At 41.1% G+C, this 22,590-nt stretch overlaps 1 protein-coding gene across 1 annotated transcript; it reads left to right on the plus strand.

Annotated features, from left to right (window-relative positions):
• The first annotated feature begins 926 nt into the window (after positions 1-926).
• LOC121552797 (single-minded homolog 1-A-like) lies at positions 927-16,115 on the plus strand. Its single transcript, XM_041865837.2, has 12 exons — positions 927-1,185; positions 2,752-3,283; positions 6,672-6,754; positions 7,277-7,366; positions 7,586-7,694; positions 7,812-7,897; positions 8,174-8,373; positions 9,130-9,236; positions 10,010-10,157; positions 12,629-12,794; positions 13,076-13,475; positions 14,156-16,115. Exons 2-12 carry the CDS (start codon positions 3,109-3,111, stop codon positions 14,950-14,952), a joined length of 2,361 nt encoding a protein of 786 aa, XP_041721771.1. The 5' UTR covers positions 927-1,185; positions 2,752-3,108; the 3' UTR covers positions 14,953-16,115.
• The last annotated feature ends 6,475 nt before the right edge of the window (positions 16,116-22,590 follow it).

The following is a 22,590-nucleotide window of genomic DNA, read 5'->3' on the forward strand; positions in this document are numbered from 1 at the left end:
AATAATATACATAAATATGAATGTATTAACCAATAATATGCTAACTGTAGGCTCCATTGTAAAACTACAACAGCATACACATGTGGCCAATATAGGGACCATGTAACACAACGTTTCAAATGGGATTTTAGGTCTGCAACAAAAATAGCCTATAGGCCTATTGAAATATAACTTTTGAACGAGTAATAAAAACGTTAATTTATGCCCATATGATTTAATTCAAGTAAATTAATACTCTTAAATTTGTGTAATAAACTAAGCTAAGTAATAACTTCAGATAAAACATGCAACAACGATTGGCACTATATCGCTCCATGCATAGGGTAGCCTACTAGGCTTATAATCAAAGTAAACAAATCCTATTTTCGACAACAGAAAATGTTAGTGGTAGCCAAAGCAATTGTAAAAAATATAGCGTCAGTAATGTCTTGGTTATAGGCGTATTATTGATATATTATATTAAACTCGTTGGGCATGGCACAGCTGGATAAAAAAAGCAATATGTGAGGAAAGGAGAGAAATTGATTTATTCGAGTAATTACAACCAGATCTCGAACGAAGCAGGCAGTACACTCTAAAAAAAAAAGACTGCAAGCCTGCCTATATGTGCATTGGTGCGGTTCAGAATGGCTCATGGTTGATTTAGCGATGTAAACCCGACTAGATGTAGTCTACGGTGTTGACTCATTCCCCCATGGCTAGTCCATTATGTTTAGCTGTATGATGAGTGCATATTCTACATCTATCGCCAGACAAAACAGTGACGTTCGTCCACAGTTTCCTCCAGGTTGAGCTCTGTCTGGGTCAGAGGTGAGCGTTTCACACAAAACCTACTTTCTCTACGGTCCCGTGTGTGTTTCTTTCAAGAATGTCCAATAAGAAAGTCGGCCTCGATGTCTTGCTACCCAATAAGAACGCCAGTGGCAGTGGGCTGGTCCTGAGCAGCTCGAGAGCGAGATTGAGATAGTTTGGAGACGAGGTCTGGACACGAATTCCACTCCTCTCGCGTCCCTAATTTAGAGAAGTGTATGCAGTGAGGGGTCTGCGCGCCTTTCCAGGTGGAATTCCGATAGGAGCTGGGACTAAACTAACTGGCTCGAGTGGTGAACTCGGTTCAGGACAGGTGAAATCCCCTGCGGGCATCGCGAGCGTAGTGAAGGTTATGAGATCTTTTCATTCTCTGAGGTAAGTAGAAAAAATCGACGAAATTTAGGCTATATATATCCACATGCTATAGGCTTGGTCATTGTAGTAGTATTATCATTCGTTTGTTTATGGTTTATTATGATCGATTATTTGTTATCGATTATTGTTATTATTAGGCTATTATTATTATGATTATTATTTGTATGTGTTATTATATTATTATTATTAAACTATAGACTGTAAAAAGTAGGCAAATTAGTTCAGCTAACAATTTTTTTGGGTGGGAACCCGTTGCCTACAACCATTCGAGTAACCCAACTCAAAGTATGTCGGTGCTTAAAGTAATACAGTGACATCAGCACCCATATAGTTATCTTTTTAAGTTGTAAATACTTAACGGTTTTGGGTTTTATTAACTTTTTGACACTAAATTGCATTATGTTTTCTAACTAAGATGATTGAAGTTACTTGAAAATTAATATTTGTTGTAGTGAACAGAAAAATTAAGGGTCCCTTCTACTTAAATGTTTAACCTTCATTCCATTTACCCCCCAAGTGTAAGTAGTAAGTAGTTCTGATTAGTCATATCAGTGGTCGTGTCTTAATGTTTAACATTGTTTTATATATTTGACAATTTGTCATTTTAACCCACCTCATAAGGCATTGTTGAGCACAGTGCTCACTCCTCTATAACTGGAGGTAGAGCTGTAAGCATTACATATTGTACATTTTAGTCATTTAGCAGACGCTCTTATCCAGAGCGACTTACAGTTAGTGAGTACATACATTTTCATACTTTTTCATACTGGCCCCCCGTGGGAACAGAATGCTGCATTAGCCTCTGTCATTAAGAGTGGTGCACATTACCTTGTTGATGGTGGGAATGGATTGTCTCATTATTGAACGTAAATTTGCCTGACTGTTTTGATCAATAAAGTTCATAAAGTCTAAAAATGTTGAATTACCCACAATAATAGAGCCATGTGGCACTATTAAGTATTCATAACTTAATCATTCTATATCAGCACAACACATATAAATCAAGTGTATGACTACTACTTTATTATGTTAAGTAAAGACGTAAAACATAATAGAATCAAGTAACAACTTATTTAATACATGTTAGATATACTTTAAAATATTAAGTAATCATAACTTGTAAAAACTCAATTTTAGATTAGCAGAACACAAATAAATAAAGTTATATTTACTCAATAACCACCTTTTTGTTAACAGTACTCAAAACATTATTAAGTGATAAGAGATCTTATTGCCCTCTGAGTTAGTACCACTTTAATGATTTGAGTTCTACTGACCATTGGAGATGATTGAGTAGCCACAACTCAATTTATGTAATGAGTTAGTCAGTTACTTTTTACAGTGTATGAGCAAACAACCACATTAAAGCCATAATAAAGCCACATTGTCACATGCATGACGCATAATTAAATCCATATATTAATTTGACCATGATAGCCTACACGTTTTTGTTTGAAACTAAAGGTATGCGTTTAGGGATGAAAATGTATTTTTACTTGTTGATTAACAAGATATTGGTAGGCCTATAATGATATTATGGCGTGTGTTATGCCCTTTGTTTTTCAGGGCATGGAGGAATGCCAGTCTTGGCAGTTTACACCGTGGACAGGCCCCTTCCCATTCTAAGTGAGAATTAATGGCGTGTGCGTTCAAGAAATTCTCCATTTACAAAAGACTAACACGGGATATCAAATTATCCATTCGGCGCTTGGTTCGGTGAAGGAATTCGGGAATTTTCTGAAGTGCATTGGATTCAGTTTGTAACTGAGAAGTGTCGCATGTTTTAGTTGAAAAATAAAAGCCAAAACCATGACAAATAAACAAAACGGAAATCTGTAATCGTTTTTTGATGGACCGATATGTGAGTAAAGGAATGATATAGCCTAACATTTAACAAAAGGAGGGCGAGAGAGAGAACACACAATGAAGGAGAAATCCAAAACTGCCGCAAGGACTAGACGGGAAAAGGAGAACAGCGAATTTTATGAACTGGCCAAAATGTTGCCTTTACCCTCGGCTATTACGTCGCAGCTGGACAAAGCGTCTATAATACGACTGACAACAAGTTATCTGAAGATGCGAATTGTCTTTCCTCAGGGTATGTATATCTTCAGATTCAACAATTCACACTTCTTTTATATGCAATGTGCCATTCATAGGCTAGGCTATAGGCCTATATGTATTTGTATTTATCTGTAGCCTTTCTCTTATCTGGATGTTTTGTTTTGTTTTCATTTATTCACCTGCATTGGCCTACATATTAAGGTATTCTAATTGTATAGCCTAATATGTTTACTATGCATAGGCCTATGTACATTAACATAGCGGTATAGCCTATTACAGCTGATAATAAAATTGTGTGATGATAATACCATAATTCTATTGCTATGACACCTGGTAGCTGCTGCCTTAATTGACTGTTGCAGTCATTGCTGATGTTGTTATCTTATTAGCCTGTCCCTTGTCTTTTGAGCTATAGTTATTGCTACAATACCGCTATAGTATGGGCTAGAGTGTAATTTCATACGTGCGTGTGTGTGCGGTGTGCGGACGCGAGCGGATGATCATCGTGCATCCCTGTCTCGGCGCGCATACATTTATGCCATTTTCAGGGTCAGGGGATCGAAAGGCGTATGTAAGGAAGGCGATTAGCCACAATCTTCCCCCGGTTTCAACAGGCTGCTTTACTGCGTGACTGAGAACAAGCCGCATCAATTATATAAAACGCCCAGCGTGCCACTAGCCGACCTCAGGCGCGAAACAGAGCCCTGTGATTGAGCTGGTGTAATTAATCCACTCATGCCGCTTTTGCTTTTTCCGGATAAAGAAGGGAATATATGAATTCTGGAAAATTGCTAAAGATATAGGGTGTGGTAAATAATATTTTTACACGTAGCCTATAGGCTACACGTGGATCTATTGGCTATTTAGGCCTACACTGCAGGTTTGATCTTAACCATAACGTTTCTCACTTTTGGGTTTAGGTAAACTCATGACAAATGCAAGGAATTACGATTTTTCAATAAGTAGGGCTATAGCTTAGGCCTATTGCGTCAGCCATATCATGATGTGACAGCTGTTATGACAGTGTTATGGTAGCTCACCAAAACTGAACGGACACATGGAAATGTTTTCACTTCACGTAAACAATCACAGGTGCACGTTGCAAGAAATCACAAGGTAGGCTACTTAGACGTGATGATAAACAGTAGCAGATATGACTGATTTTTTAAAAATTGTTAACTATGCCAGCAGTTTAACTTGTGAATAGCACTTTTTATAATGCCAATACATTTTATGACATATAGCCTAGGCTACTGATACAAAAACAAACGCCATAATTTGGAATGCTTTCTCTGGGCTATTGTAAACAATATGAACGTTTGTGTTTGCATTAACCTATAGGCTACATCAGCCGTTATGTTGTATAAATCACTGATTCTTGCTCATTAGAATAATCAATAATAGGTTACATTTTGATTGTGCCCAAGTAGGCCTAATTGTGCAAATCATAATCAATTATTGTGCATATCATCTATATCAGACACATGCCATTGAAATGGCCGAATTTAGCCTATAGCCTATTTGATCGCCATTTGTGACTATATTTGATCACCATTACGAAAATATTTTTTTCTGCAGTTTGATCGAAGTTATCAATTGCTTGGAAAAATTATTTCGCACTAGGATTTGCATCAATGGGCTATAGGCGTTTTAAAAATGCCTGCATTGAAATCAAGATGTTTTGGTATTGACACTAGGCGTCCATTATGAAAAAATACAATATGCCTTAATAAAAAAGTCTAACATTCGTCTAAAACAAAAGAGAGCCCTAAACCGTTGTCGGCTCAAACTAATAGTCAATAGTCAACAGAGGCAATGGCCTGTTTGTGTAGGCCTACTTGCAGCCACTGTTGGGCAAATGTGTTAACAATTTGTAATGGGTTAGGCTATTGTAACTGGAAAAACAGTCCAAGCACAGCCTGTCTGAAACCTAGTAAACATCTGAAAAATACCATAGAGCAGAGACGAGAGATGTTAAGTTTCTCTGCTCACATCGCCTATAGGCTATTTGCTTGGGGCACTTGACGTCCGAACTTCAAACGCCGGGTGCATATATTCTTTGCCTATTATAGTACAAGACATGTAGACCTGATGATGCTCATTGAATCCGGCTTCGCTTCTTGAATACATCAGACAAATTAGTTTAAACTGCACTTACTGTGACCCCAGTGGTAGGTGAGTTGAAGTGTGAGCAAAGTACAGCTCGAGCCATGATTGCAGCTGCTAGTTGAATATGGCGCGCGTCTTTTTTTTTTTTTTTTTTGTCATTTAGCAGACGCTCTTATCCAGAGCGACTTACAGGAGCAATTAGGGTTAAGTGCCTTGCTCAAGGGCACATCGACAGATTTTTCACCTAGTCGGCTCGGGGATTAGAACCAGCGACCTTTCGGTCACTGGCACAACGCTCTTACCCACTAAGCTACCTGCCGCCCCGTCTCTCAGGAAAGACAGCCAGACAGTCCTACACAACAACATACAATATCTTATATAATCCTATGTAGATTTATGTGAAAACATAAGCATACAATATTAATATTACATGTCAATGTTTCAAAAGTTGATAACATGGAATTAATCACAATCGATTTACCATTGATGTTTGCAGTCATTGTCAATGTGCATTTTCGAATATGTGTCTACGCAGCATGCCTACTTTCGATTGGTCATGTATGGAACTGAAATTAACAGTAAATTGCCAAATTCTAAAAAGAGAAGTTCTTGCAAAAAGTATTGTAATTGCGAAAATATCAAATATATATTGTGTAATATAAAAAGGAAATACATATGATAGGTTATACTCTCCTTGTCCATTAGTCTACTATGCATGACTGCGTCAAGCTCAATGTAAACCAACGCTGCATGTTGTTGTCAGAGGATGAGGCTACTTTGCATGCTTGCAGAGCGTAAAATCATTTGACTACTAAACAAATATGGAGATGAACAGTGCAAGAAGCTATTTCAAATGTTGACCAAATATTTGGTGTATTTTTGTTGAGCTATGTAAACGCAAATTAATCGTTTGGACAATATTGAAATGTGAAATGGTGGTGGAATATTCGAGTTTTTAGTCAGACCCTGATTGATTTTGTAGGCTATGATTAGCAGTTTTTTTCTATAGAAGAGCCGCTTCGAGTTATATTGGTTCCCTCGAGGTTGTCATGTTCAATGGATTTGTAGTTTTGATATTAGGCTATTTGCTTAATTTCGATCCATTTTTGCCGCATTTTCTTCATCTTACTTTTAACCTTTTTTGACACAAATAGCTATGTATTATTATTATTAATAATAATATTGAATATATAGAGCAAACAGCCACAATAAAAGCCGTAATAAAGATGCATTTTCACATGGGTTATGTGTATTATTGCACGACTACGGTTTACCTAAAAAAAACGCTTTGTTGGCGTGGCGCTTTGTTTCAGGTTTGGGTGAGGCTTGGGGTCACACGAGTCGAACGAGATCTTTGGACAATGTAGGACGTGAGCTGGGATCCCACCTTCTCCAGGTAATTTGGAAAGCTTAGCCTGTTAATTTATTGGCACAATCACTGCAAAATATAATTATTTAAATAGCCTACGAATAATTAAAATAATAATTCTTAAGATGTAGACATGTTACATTTGAGTTGATTTGATAGGCGGGACCACACATACTGCAGGTAATGTAGAAATCTTAGGCTACTAATATAATTTTAGAAAATCACAGAAAATTATGTCAAATATTATATTACTAAAAATGAAAATAAGAATTCTTAAGATGTAGACATGTTACATTTGAGTTTATTTGATAGGTGGGACCCCACATACTGCAGGAAATTTAGAAAGCTTAGGCTACTAATAGAATTTTGGAAAATCACAGAAAATTATGTAAAATATGATATTACTAAAAATGAAAATAATAATTCTTAAACTTTATAGGCCTACCTAGCCATGTTATACTATATTTGGTATTTGAAATAAAATGCGGTGAGTGCTTTTGAATTAATATTCCGTTGATCTGTGCATTAATTCATGCATTTTTTCTCCAGACACTGGATGGCTTCATCTTTGTTGTGGCGCCAGATGGAAAGATCATGTACATCTCCGAGACAGCATCAGTCCATTTGGGACTCTCTCAGGTCTGCACCTGGTCGCATTCATCACCATTTATTTAGTGTTTTGGGTTTTTCAAGTTTTAGTGAGTGGAGTCTTTTAGGCTAGTGTTTTAGCCTATACCATAAGCCGTAAGAGCGCGCGATAGGCATGTTAAAAACGTTATTCGTGTGAGATAATATGGAATCATGTTTGAATTGTTTGAGCGATTAATACCATTTAATTACCGAGGTAATTCTTAACAGGTAGAGCTGACCGGGAACAGTATTTACGAATATGTTCACCCAGCTGACCACGACGAAATGACTGCAGTCCTGACACCACATCAGCCGTACCACTCGCATTTCGTCCAAGGTAGGCTAGGCCTATATAAATATAGTAGGCCCAATTCGGAGAGAATGAAACCACATATCGATTGAATTTTTGTACGTTGGATAAATATACTACTATATTTCCTGTCTTCTCTTCCAGAATACGAGATGGAGCGCTCTTTCTTCTTGAGGATGAAATGCGTGCTGGCGAAGAGAAACGCCGGCCTCACCAGCGGTGGATATAAGGTAGACGATTAATATATGGAAGTAGGCCTATACATTGTTGTCTGGAAAATGATATTGATGTTGCATAAAAATGCTATTGTTTTAATAGAAAATTGACGCCAAATTGATTTGCGCGTTATTACGCATAACGCTAGGCCTACGCATAGGTTATGGAAATGTTGAAATATTTACAGTATTAAAGCATAAAAGCATGCAATTAAAAAGACAGCGTAAAAAAATTATACAAAAATGTTATGAGTAGCAAGGGTTGTCTAATTTCCCTCTCAACCACACCAGGTGATTCACTGCAGCGGTTACCTGAAGATCCGTCAGTACAGCCTGGACATGTCGCCTTTCGACGGCTGCTACCAGAACGTGGGCCTTGTGGCGGTGGGACACTCTTTGCCTCCCAGCGCTGTGACGGAGATTAAGCTGCACAGCAACATGTTCATGTTCAGAGCCAGCCTCGACATGAAACTGATCTTCCTTGACTCGAGGTAGGCCTACAGCAAAACATACAAATACAGCATGGGTTGAAGCCTATGATAGATATGAAGGAGAATAGTTGAATAACATAGGCCTACATCGGGTGTTTTGATGAGCCAGCCATTGCATAAACAGGCTGAAGTTTTTTTGTCTTTTGTCTTTTTTACCGCTAGTGCTCTGACAGATGTTAAATGAGTATTAAGTCCACAACTTAATGGTATAAAAACAGTATCAAATTCACTAACATGAAATGCCACAATATATTGCATTATGATTTGTGTTATAATGTCTTATTGAATCTAAAAACTGAAATGTTTTATTGTCTTAAAATGGAGCGCTGGACCTCAAGCAACTGGGGTCCACTTTAGAGAATGTTCTGTTCCTTAGCATGAAAACAAGTTTGGATCAAATAGAATGCTAAGCATATATTGATACATGGCGGGAGAACAGTGCATATATTGATATGTGGAGGGAGACCAGTGCATATATTGATATATGGAGGGAGAACAGTGCATATCTTGATGTGTGGAAGGAGAACAGTGTGAACTTCAATACATGGAGGGAGAACAGTGCATATATTGATATGTAGAAGGAGAACAGTGTGAACTTCAATACATGACAGTCTCAGGAAAAATAAAGCAATGTTATGGCACTGACTTCTGCCATGACTAAAAGAGAGAGAGTTTTTTTTTTGCTGAGTCACTTTGCCCTCCTCTCTCCCTCCCTCCCTCCCTCCCTCCCTCCCTCCCTCCCTCCCTCCCCCCTAGGGTGGCAGAGCTGACAGGTTACGAACCCCAGGACCTCATTGAGAAGACCCTGTACCACCACGTCCATAGCTGTGACACCTTCCACCTACGCTGTGCTCACCACTTGTGTAAGTTAGTTACAGTAGGTTTGGCCCTGCCTCGTCAGACTCTACCTTTGACCTTATTGTACTTTAGGCTACTTTACTGTACTTTAGGCTACTTTACTGTACTTTAGGCTACTTTACTGTACTTTAGGCTACTTTACTGTACTTTAGGCTACTTTACTGTACTTTAGGCTACTTTACTGTACTTTAGGCTACTTTACTGTATTTTAGCCTACTTCACTGTACTTTAGTAGTCAAATAAATTTCTGAAATACATACATTTTATCACAAAGATTTCAATGAGGGAACAAAGGATAAAACAAAAAAATACACAAGATAGTAAATGTGATAAAACACAGAATGTCTTGGCACCAGACATTGAACTCTACACACACAAACAAACACCAAGTGCCTCAGACCAGAATAGCCGACGTCTTCTGTAAATGTTCAGATGGTTCTTCATGTTGAATCAGCTAAAACAGCCACCGCTCGTTGGCACACAGCAGGTGGTCCCTATAACCCACCGCCACAACAGCAATCAATGGAACGCCCCCTACCGCGTTCTGCCTACCATTGTGATTGTGTGTGTGCTGCTTTAGAATAACCCATTATAGGTCAAAACAATCCAAACTAAGATGTCTCCTCTCCTCTCCTCTCCTCTCCTCTCCTCTCCTCTCCTCTCCTCTCCTCTCCTCTCCTCTCCTCTCCTCTCCTCTCCTCTCCTCTCCTCTCCTCTCCTCTCCTCTCCTCTCCTCTCCACTCCACTTCACTCCACTCCACTCCTTTGATCCTGACAGTGCTGGTGAAGGGCCAGGTGACCACTAAGTACTACCGTTTCCTAGCCAAACAGGGAGGCTGGGTGTGGGTGCAGAGCTACGCCACCATCGTCCACAACAGCCGCTCCTCCAGACCCCACTGCATCGTCAGCGTCAACTACGTCCTTACGTGAGAATCATTCAATTCAATTGAATTCAAGCTAGTCTCTTTCTGAACCGCATCATGATCTGAAGCTGGGGAAAACCACCACCCAAGAACTACATTTTTTAAAAGCGACTTTGAGATTCTGAACTTAATGAAAGGTGCTATATAAAATACATCTATTACTATTATTATTATGAGGATGATGATGATGATGATGAATTATAATTATAATTATTAATTCAATTCAATTTGACTATTACTATGACGACGATGATGATGATTAATTCAATTCAATTCAATTTGACTATTACTATTATGATGATGATGATGATGATTAATAATAATAATTAATTCAATTCAATTTTACTTTATTAATCCCCTAGAGGCAATTAGGATGGCATTGTCCGAGCAGAAGCAACAAACAATGACATACATAAACATAAAACAACTCTACATACAAAACATGACCTTCTCATGGACCATGGTATTAGTGAAATACCAACAAACTTAGTTAATGACCCCAGCTAAACTGGTAGTGGGTAGGGCTGTGTGTACCTATCACATTCTCCCTTCTGTCCCTTTATGGCCTATCTGTACTGCTACCCCTTACTATACACAGATATCGAAAATGTAATTTCTTTTCAGGTAGATGTGTGTCAAGAGAGCCCAGGTGCGATAAGACCTTTTGAGAACAGTAAGATAAACATTGGGGGTAAAAACCTACTTTCAGAATTGACCTGGTGTCTGAGGAAAGAAAATCTATACCGCAGTGAACTGGAAATCAATAGCCATCTCATAGCTGCTGCCCATGTTGGATTTTCCTTGTTAGGTTTGGTTGATCCAGACATAGCTCTTTAATCTCTCTGTGTGTGTGTGTGTGTGTGTGTGTGCCTGTGTGCGTACGTGTTTAGTCCGTCTGCCGGTCCACTCTTGTGTATTTACTATTGTGTATTGACCTCAACCTCCAACACACTCACAAACGCGACTCCATATGGAAGCAGGCTTCTCTAGTGTATTCATACTACATGTATAGCTTGTAATCAGAAGTAAACATGTTTTGATTGAATTCTACTCCGTGAGATACAGTACATCCCCAGTAAATACACACTAAGCACTGTTCAAATACTGCTGAATTTGACAATACATACTAAAGAGCAGTTAAGCCCTCCCGTCACCATAACCTAAGCATTTTAATCCGTTAGCTTCCATCATGCCATTAATAAATCAGGATTCGGAGGTGGAGAGCCGCTGGCATATTTTAGATGGGAGGTAGTCTCACTTCGACCGCCAGGTAGAATCCAGCTAACACAGCTGAGTTTGCACAAAAGCCTATAGCAGCACTCGAGCATAAGTCACAGAGTGGAAATATATGATGCAGAACCGGTCACCGCTACTGTACCTGCAAGAGCCAATAACCATATCTGTGTTCCAAATGGCACCCAATTCCCTATATAGTGAACTACTTTTGACCAGGGCCCGTAGGGGAACCCATATGGATGCACTATATAGGGAATAGAGTCCCATTTGGAACTATGTCGCACAAAACACTGACTATCCAAATATTGCCTTTCCATTGCAGTGTCACACACATAAAGAACGGGTCATATTTAGAAACATATTATAGTGACTGGTTGACTGAGGTCAGAGACAGGGCACAGGGGTTTAAAATGCCACGGGCTGGTGTTACTTACTGCTGATGCGGTAAGTTAGGAACAGGGCGGTGTTTGCAGAGTGTTTGACACGTGAACTGTTTCATGGCATTGACGTCTGATAGAGTTCAGGCAAAGGACAGCGGGTTATAATGATAAAGGTGGCGGATATATTATCTTATATGTACATACAGCTGACAAAATGAATAGTCAATGTTGGGAGAAATGTATTCAATCTAGGGGGCGGTGTGTGTTTGTGTGTGTGTTTGTGTGTGTGGTGTGCGTGTGGGTACACTTTCACTTCACTTTGACATTATGGGAACGGTCGTAATTCATGTGTGCGAGTTTGTGTGTTCTGCCAATGTTTGTGCCGTAGCAATGAATCATTAACTTTGCTTAGGGTGTCTGTTGTGTTTTTCATAGTGAAAAAAGGGAGGGCTAATCTCCCAACCTAGTTTATTTTATATAACCTTTTCATTTCTAACTGTCATCCCATTAATGCATTAATCAATACTCAAAAGAAGGTGTTGGTGAATTATGTCTCACTCACTATCAAAAGTAAATATTGGCAGACAGCGGTGTTCACATTGGAGTAATTACTTATAATAGGTCATATGATATATTGCCATAACTTCTGTGAAATTAGATGTTTTAAATGTGCTCACTACACGTCAAGTCATACCTCTCAGTGAAACCTTGAGGAAGGTCTATTGACTGAAACATTGGTTGAAAGATCCATTAAATAGTTTGTGGAGCGTTCAGGATTACTAGTGTGCTGGAGTTTCTTCTTTCTTCAAATGTGCTCACTACAAAATGGCGGTCTCTTCTGTGTGTCTGTGTGTGTAGAGATACTGAATATAAGGGAATGCAGCTCTCCTTGGACCAGATGACCCCTAGCAAGCCAGCGTTCTCCTACACCAGCCCTCCGATCACTACAGAGGAGAGGAATGGGACCAAGTCCTGTATGATACACACCAAGGCCAAAGTCAGAGTGTCCCCCTATCCACAGCAGGTAAGACACTTGGTATCTCGGTGGTGTACTTGTTCTCTAGCACAGTAATAAGAAGGGCATATGTCTGTTTCTCTCTCCCTTAGCTCTCTTAGTCACACATTTTACATGAACATCACAGCCTCCTTGTGTTGTATTGTATTGTAATCAATATGATGTGTCTTTGAGCCAAACGTCACAGAATATTGAGTTGGCATAAAACAATATTTTACTACTTTAATATATAGTTTAAACTTTGTATATTCCAAGTTCTAGTTTTCCGAACATTTTCTCTCTTCCTCTAGTTTTCAGCCTTTCACCCAGAGCATTCCGAGTCCGACCAGGACAGCCAATGGGGAGGTAGCCCCCTGACAGACTCCGCCTCCCCTCAGCTGCTGGACCAAGGGGAGGGAGCGGAGGGCGGTGCCTGCGCCTACAGACTCTACCCCGACTCCGGCTCCCTGTGCTACGGCCTGGCCCTCTCAGAGGAGGACCTCACGCACACCCACACCCCCACCCACCCTCACGCCCCCGCCTGCGACCGTGGTGCCAGCTGCCAGGCTGGTCGCTACTTCCTGGGCGCTGCTCCCCAGTCTGGACGGGAGGCCTGGTGGGATGCCACGCGCTCTGTCCTCTCCCTGCCCAAGTCATCTCTGGAGAACGGCGAGGGCTACGACCTCACTTCCTATCACAGCCTGGTCCAAGGTAAGGCGCTAGGGTCATGGCCGCTACCATCTGGAAATATGGGTTGCGTCCCAAATGGCACCCTATTCCCTACGTGGTGCACTATAGGCCCCATAGGGCCTTGGTCAAAAGTAGTGCACTATATAGGGAATAGGGTGCCATTTTGGACGTAGTCATACAAATCTCACTTTTCCCTGGTAGCTTGTTTACGAAATGGACCGTGGACATTATGGTCCATGCGACGTTGTTTACACCGTGTCCTGCCAGTATGCCGATTGTTACCAGCTGTTGTGCAATAATTGCCCACTGTTGAATCCAAGTTATTTCACATTTCATGTCCTCAAACAATGGTGCTGCTGCCAAGGAATGCACTGTCTATTAGGGATTTACAAGACATGATCAGTTCTATGCAGATTATCAAATATAATTTCATGTAGATGGATAAATACATCTGTCTGTATATTACAAAATGCCATACTTCACTCCAGTCATAGTTCAAGTTTGTATTAATAGCCACATGGCAGTCATAGGCAATGACATACATGGGTATTACATAAATATGCAATAAAATCATGAACTGTGAAAATCATAACAATATTTACACTTGGGTTTGGGATGGCTCAAAATAGTTTTTTATTTATTAAGTGGACATAGTATTATTACATCAATGTGGAGATTTGTGGTGCCATTTTGTCTGACAGGAAGGGGCCACTGGGACGAGGAGAGCGTGGTCAGCTCACCGGAAGGGGGCGGTGGCTCCACCTGCGACTCAGGTGAGCGTTACCGCGGCAGCACTGGCGGTGACCATTTCCAGGCGAGCCCTCAGGAGCCCAGCAAGATGGAGACATTGATCCGCGTCACGCAGCAGATGATCAAGGAGGAGGAGAGCCGCCTGCAGCTGCACAAGGGGCCCCTGGATGCCCTGGGCCCTGTGGGGGGCCTCTCCAACAAGAGCCACAGACCCTGCTCCTTCACCCCCTCCTCCCTGCCCCTCCCCCAGACCGCCATGCCCAGCGTGGTGTGTCGTGGCCCGGGAGTCGCCAACGGCATCAACGTCACCCTCACTTCCGAGCGCCTCCATCACCGCAACGATGGCGGAAAGGTTTTGGGTTCCCACGACAACGATGACAAGAACACGGCCAGCCCGGCCTCTCTGTCTCGCCTCAGCAGCCCCAGCTCCGACGGGATCCCCAGGTCGGGCCTGTCTGTCTCCAAAGACTACCTGCAGAGTCAGACAGACATCTCGCCCCACCACAACCCTCCAGGGCAGCAGGGGAGCCCTCAGCTCTACCCTGCCCAGGAGAGGCAGCCCCTGGACAGGCACGCAGCCTACACCCTGACCGGCTACTCCCTGGACCACCTGTACGACGCGGAGAGCCTGAGGAGCTACTCTGGGCTGGGAGGAGCCCAGTACGGCATGCTGCCCCACATGAGGATGCAGGCCGACCAGATACAAGGACACAAGGGCACATCGGTGATCATCACCAATGGGAGCTGACCGTACATGACTGACATAAAGACAGACCAATAGTGTCTCATTGAAGGAGTATATGTGGGACTTACGAACTTACTCCTCATAAAATAGGGTCTGATCCGATTTTAGCGCCTGACATAGGGGTTAGGATATTCCCTATAACACAGGTCTTCTCTGTCACACTTTACTGAGCCCAAGAGAGCCCAGAACAGCAAGCAAAATGGTTGCAATGATGTTATCTTTTGTTATGCCTTAGTCAGGTTGTATACTGATTATAAAAGAACATTGTTTCAATGTCTTTTTACCAACCAGAAAAATACATCTTTAACTGGTTTTAATCTGGTTACCTGATGAAATAGCATACAAATTATGACATCTTTCCCATATGTCTTGATGTTATCATAAATAAACAGTTTTAACTGTAATCTGACATCTCTACAACAACAACAAAAAACTGTTCACAACCAGAAACTGACGTCATTATGACATTCCATGCCAAATTTTGCCCTCTGGGCAATTTCATCCCCCCCACCCCTGCATTGAACTGAGATGCTGTGGAAAGGCTTTTCAAGTTTTCAGTGAGTTTCCAGCTTGGTTAAAGATAAACCCAATGTTTTTGTCCCAACATAGTGTCACGCACCAGTAACTAGGCCTACCGAAAGGAACTTTTCCCAAGGTAGTAGACAATGTGCAATTCCATTGTATACACCCCATGACCTCAAACCTGATAAAGCATTGAGTAACTTCATCACAAAAACTTAAATGGGGGGGAAAGTCGTTCTTTATAAAAATGCTAATGTTTTTCTATATTTAATTGTCAACATGTTGATTTTATTTTATTTTATTAAATGTCATGTTTACGGTCAAAGTATAACATTTGGTGGCAGGGTTACTTTAGTTTCAATGTTGGCATTATCTTTGCATCCCATTTGCCAAATTTCCCCTGTTAGTAGAAGTCTTAAGGCATGACAACAACGTTTATCACTTTAAACTTCTGGTTCTTCATCATGTGTTTGAATTGAAAAATAATATTGTTATGTTCAGTTTTCTTACCCCCAAAAATATGTAAAGTATCTCTTGTCTAACTTTATTTATGATGTAAATATGTTCAGAAATGGCTTTCTTTTTTGGACAACAGGTCATAAGTGTATTTATTAACTGGGGATAAAAAATATTTTGATTCTAAATACAGGTGCAATCAAACCCTCTTTGCTGTCTTGGTTTTATTCTGGTCTTTAATGTGTTGGGGGACTCGGTTTGATCAAACTGGAGTGGATACAAGCCGAAAAAGAACACTTTGAGAGTTCTTCTGCTCTAAAAGCAGATTTGACAGTTGACGTCATGTAACGCCATCACAGCAACACAGCCGTTGTGACTCACTTCAACTTTTAAATGTTATTGCCTTTTCCTCTCGCATAAGACAGTGCCAGCAGTATAAGTACTTTCATATTTAAACACTTTGACCTTACCTTAGCAGTAATAGGCCTGCCATGTTTTCTAATGTAGTTAAGTTATTCAGATGTAGTCGTCCACCGGCCTGCCTGTCTGGATTGAAAGGCTCCCTGACTCTGTCTGGCCCCTGAGAGCAGAGCTCCCATCACTCACTGTTGACGTGGGCATGTGATGGACTGCATGTGTCACCAGCCAGCCAGCACTGACGTTCCAGGAGGTAGAGCCATTATGCCGCTCTCTGTTGTCACCTCCAGATGAAAGCATGAGAAAGAGAGTGTGTGTGCGTGCATGTGTGTGTGAACTTACAGAGTAGTAATTTTTCTAATGTATCCAAAGGGGGGTTAGGTCTGCAGTCCACTGGCCCTTTGCCTGATGTGCCCTTGAGGCTTTCACATGAAGAGCAACCAAATACTGGGCCCATCAACCCAGCCACACCCCCAACAGCCGCCCCCTCCACCACACTTCCTTGACATATTCAAACAGCCTATCAAATCCATCAGAGCCAAATGACTCCTGGAATCCTGGCACTTACACAAAGGGCAAAACTGGTTGCAATGACGTCAGGATGATGACTTTTCTGAGGTTATGGTCAGTTTGTATACTGATTGTAAAAGGACGTTTTTTTAGTATTTTTTGTAACTAGAAAAAGTCGTCTTTATCTGGTTATAATTGGTTATCTGTTGTCGCAACCAGATAACAACCAGATAACAACCAGATAACATCCAAAATATGACATTTCTAAGCATCTTGATGTCGTCATGAAATATACAGTACCTTCTGAAAGTATTCAGACCCCTTGACTTTTTCTACATTTTGTTACGTTACAGCCTTATTCTAAAATGGATTAAATAAAATAAAAAAAATCCTCAGCAATCTACACACAATAGCCCATAATGACAAAGGGAAAACAGGTTTTTAGATATTTTTGCAAATTTATTAAAAATAAAAAACATAAATACTTTATTTACAGAAGTATTCAGACCCTTTGCTATGAGACTCGAAATTGAGTTCAGGAGCATCCTGTTTCCATTGATCATCGTTGAGATGTTTCTACAACTTGATTGGAGTCCACCTGTGGTAAATTCAATTGATTCGACATGATTTAGAAAGGCACAAACCTGTCTATATATGGTCCCACAGTCAGAGCAAAAACCAAGCCATGAGGTCGAAGGAATTGTCCGTAGAGCTCCGAGACAGGATTGTGTTGAGGCACAGATCTGGGGAAGGGTACCAAAACATTTCTGCAGCATTGAAGGTCCCCAAGAAGACAGTGGCCTCCATCATTCTTAAATGGAAGAAGTTTGGAACCACCAAGACTCTTCCTAGAGCTGGCCGCCCGGCCAAACTGAGCAATCGGGGGAAAAGGGCCTTGGTCAGGGAGGTGACCAAGAATCCGATGGTCACTCTGACAGAGCTCTAGAGTTCCTCTGTGGAGATGGGAGAACCTTCCAGAAGGACAATCATCTCTGCAGCACCTCCACCAATCAGGCCTTCATGGTAGAGTGGCCAGACGGAAGCCACTCCTCAGTAAAAGGCACATGACAATCCGCTTGGAGTTTGCCAAAAGGCACCTAAAGACTCTCAGACCATGAGAAACAAGATTCTCTCGTCTGATGAAACCAAGATTGAACTCTTTGGCCTGAATGCCAAGCGTCACATTTGGAGGAATCCTGGCACCATCTCTACGGGGAAGCATGGTGGTGGCAGCATCATGCTGTGGGGATGCTTTTCAGCGGCAGGGACTGGGAGACTAGTCAGGATCGAGACAAAGATGAACGGAGCAAAGTACAGAGAGATCCTTGATGAAAACCTGCTCCAGAGCGCTCAGGACCTCAGACTGGAGTGAAGGTTCACCTTCCAACAGGACAACAACCCTAAGCACACAGCCAAGACAACGCAGGAGTGGCTTCGGGACAAGTCTCTGAATGCCCTTGAGTGGCCTAGCTAGAGCCCGGACTTGAACCCGATCTAACATCTCTGGAGAGACCTGAAAATAGCTGTGCAGCAACGCTCCCCATCCAACCTGACAGACCTTGACAGGATCTGCAGAGAATAATGTGAGAAACTCCCCAAATACAGATGTGCCAAGCTTGTAGCATCATACCCAAGAAGACTCGAGGCTGTAATCGCTGCCAAAGGTGCTTCAACAGAGTACTGAGTAAAGGGTCTGAATACTTATGTAAATGTGTTATTTCAGTTTTTTATTTTGAATAAATTAGCAAACATTTCTAAAAACCTGTTTTTGCTTTGTCATTATGGGGTATTGTGTGTAGATTGATGAGGCAAAAAAAACACAATTTAATACATTTTAGAATAAGGCTGTAACGAAACAAAATGTGGAAAAAGTCAAGGGGTCTGAATACTTTCCGAAGGCACTGTATATATATTTAACTGGTTGTATACAGTTATCTAACGTCACTTCAACCAGAAAACCAAATTTCAACAAGAAAATGACATCATGTATGATTGGACCACATGAAACCAGAAGATCCCTTCGTATCCATTTAAACATGTCTCTTTTCGCATTCTCACACATCTCATTGGAGTACAGATAATAACCACAATCACAACACTGCTAAATGAAATCATTCACAATTCATATCAAACAAAAGCATTGTTGTGAATTAAAACCCTGCAGTGTTTACATCAACTTTTAGTAGCACCAATAGGGGTACAATTGCATGTTAGCAAGGCGGCTAAGTGTGACATGTTTTCCTATGGGAAATGCCAACAGCTGCTAAATATGTAACTCCAGCTTTGAACCCAGAGACATAACTGCAGAGCAAGCAACATGGTTAATGTGGCCCCCAGCCTTTCTGCCATTAAGTGTTTTATGGAAAACTAAGTTCAAACCACAGCAGAGACACAGTCGACTTCTGCCCTTGAACTGGAGGTTGGGCTCGAGATGAGGAGAAAGGAATAACCACCACAGGGTGAGGGAGTGCACAGCACAGCCCAGACAAACCCAACTGTCCACTTGATTGATTTCAGGTCGGGGATAAAAGCACGATCACATATTCATAGGTCAATTAAAGGGTTGCTCCAGTGTTTTCTCCATAATTCAACCTGGCGTCTGGTAAAGCGGTATGCTTATCACACATCTTTATACAGGGCCGGTTCCTGGCATAAGCAACATAAGCGGTCACTTAGGGCCCCCGGCCACTAGGGGGCTCCAACCCAAAAAACAGAAACATTTATTTTTATTTTATTTTATTTTAGAAACTCAGTCGGGGTCTCAACTTACTATTGAGAGTGTTCCGATAGGGTTGTTCGGCTGTCCCCATAGGATAACCGTTTTTGGTAGCAGGTAAAAGCCTTTTTGATTCCAGGTAGAACCATTTTGGGTTGCATGTAGAACCTTCTGTGGAAAGGGTTCTACATGGAACTAACAACAGTTCTTCAAAGAGTTCTCCTATGGGGATAGCCGAAGAACCCTTTTAGGTTCTAGATAGCACCTTTTTTTCTAAGAGTGGACAGTACACCACATGCTTCTGGGGTATACACTACGCCAGTGTCTCCACTCCATGGCAAAATGTGTAGAATTGCAGAAAATGTACTTTAAAACTTACATTTCTCTCTCCACCGTCAAGAGGGTGCCACCCACTAAAATGTTCTTGCCGCGAGGTGGGGGGACCCCCAACCAAATCTCTCTTAGGGCCCCTAAAAGGCTATAGCAGGCCCAATCTTTATAAACCAGCCGCAGACCAGTGCTAATGTTAAAATGTTTCAGTATGTTGGCTAACTTAAAGATTATGTGTGATTAGAAAAACAATTATTGTAACGTTGTATCTTTTATCTCGTTGCTGGAATATACCACTTATCTCAGCGACAGATTATGTGTGTGTGTGTGCATGCGTGCGTGTGTGCGTGTGTGTGTGTGTGCATGTGTATGTGCTTGCGGTGCGCTTACTGAAAGACATAAGCACTGACTATCCTGCTGTAAATCCGAGGCTAAAGAATGATAGCTCGTAATGGTTTAATTCCAGGAAAAGAGAGACTACCTATCCAGAATCCTTTTTTCCTGGCCGATTTGCCATCCGTTGACGGGAAAGTGTGCCTTGTAGAACTTTTGGTAACACTATGATATAACTTTCATGAATAAACATGAATAACCTATTTCTAAATAGTGTGCATATATGATTTACAAATAATTATGATATTTTTTATGAACATTTATAAGCATTATAACGTTACAATTTCATAAGCATTTTTTGTGTTATTTTAATAGTTTATTAAGCTTTTATATGCATTCAACAAAATATCTATAATTGCCTATTAATTATAGTAAAGTGTAAGCCAACTTTCTGTGGTATATATATATTCATCCACCTCTGGCCTGCTAGCTCCCCTACCTCTATGGAAGCACAGTTCCTGCTCAGCCCAGTCAAAGCTATTCGCTGCTCTGGCACCCCAATGGTGGAATAAGCTCCCCTATGACGCCAGGACAGCGGAGTCACTGACCACCTTCCGGAGACACTTGAAACCCTACCTCTTTAAGGAATACCTGGAATAGTATAAAGTAGTCCTTCTACCCCCCCCACCCCCCCCACCCTCCCCCACAAAAAAATAAATAAATAAGAAAAGTGGTTGTCCCACTATCATAAATTGAATGCTTTCATTCTAAAACAAGGACATTTCTAAGTGACCCCAAACTTTTGAACGGTAGTCACTTAGAAATGTCCTTGTTTTCGAAAGAAAAGCATTTTTTTTGTCCATTAAAATAACATCAAATTGATCAGAAATGCAGTGTAGACATTGTTAATGTTGTAAATGGCTATTGTAGCTGGAAATGGCTGATTTTATATGGAATATCTACATAGGCGTACAGAGGCCCATTATCAGCATCCATCAGTTCTGTGTTCCAATGGCACGTTATGTTACCTAATCCAAGTTTATCATTTTAAAAGGCTAATTGATCATTAGAAACCCCTCTTGCAATTATGTTAGCACAGCTGAAAACTGTTGTGCTGATTAAAGAAGCAATAAAACTGGCCTCCTTGAAACTAGTTGAGTATCTGAAGCATCAGCAATTGTGGGTTTGATTACAGGCTCAAAATGTCCAGAAAAAAATAACTTTCCTCTGAAACTCGTCAGTCTATTCTTGTTCTGAGAAATGAAGGCTTTTCAATGCAAGAAATTGACAAGAAACTGAAGCTCTCGTACAACGCTGTGTACTACTCCCTTCACAGAACAGCGCAAACTGGCTCTAACCAGAATAGAAAGAGGAGTGGGAGGCACCGGTGCACAACTGAGCAAGAGGACAAATACATTAGAGTGTCTAGTTTGAGAAACAGACAACTCACAGGTCCTCAACTGGTAGCTTCATTAAATAGTACCCGCAAAACAGCAGTCTCAATGTCAACAGTGAAGAGGCATCTTTGGGATGCTGACCTTCTAGGCAGAGTTGCAAAGAAAAAGCCATATCTCAGACTGGCCAATAAAAAGAAAATATTAAGATGGGCAAAAGAACACAGACACTGGACAGAGGAAGATTGGATAAAAGTGTTATGAACAGACAAATCGAAGTTTGAGGTGTTCGGATCACAAAGAAGAACATTTGTGAGACGCAGACCAAATGAAAAGATCCTGGAGGAGTGCTTGATGCCATCTGTCAAGCATGGTGGAGGCAATGTGATGGTCTGGGGGTGCTTTGGTGGTGGTAAAGTGGGAGATTTGTACAGGAGCCAATTTCCTCCTAAAACAGGACAATGACCCAAAGCACAGCTCCAAACTATGCAAGAACTATTTAGGGAAGAAGCAGTCAGCTGGTATTCTGTTTATAATGGAGTGGCCAGCACAGTCATCGGATCTCAACCCTATTGAGCTGTTGTGGGAGCAGCTTGACCGTATGGTACGTAAGAAGTGTCCATCAAGCCAATCCAACTTGTGGGAGGTGCTTCAGGAAGCATGGGGTGAAATCTCTTCAGATTACCTCAACAAATTGACAACTAAAATGCCAAAGGTCTGCGAGGCTGTAGTTGCTGCAAATGGAGGATTCTTTGACGAAAGCAAAGTTTGAAGGACACAATTATTATTTCAATTAAAAATTATTATTTCTAACCTTGTCAGTGACTAAATTTCCTATTCATTTTGCTATATTTCCTATTCAAACTCATTTCATGTGTGTTTTCATTGAAAAAAATGAAATTTCTAAGTGACCCCAAACTTTTGAACGGTAGTGTATATATATAAACTCAGCAAAAAAGAAAC

The sequence above is a fragment of the Coregonus clupeaformis genome, chromosome 36 (genome assembly GCF_020615455.1).
Source record: "Coregonus clupeaformis isolate EN_2021a chromosome 36, ASM2061545v1, whole genome shotgun sequence".
Lineage (NCBI taxonomy): Eukaryota > Metazoa > Chordata > Actinopteri > Salmoniformes > Salmonidae > Coregonus > Coregonus clupeaformis.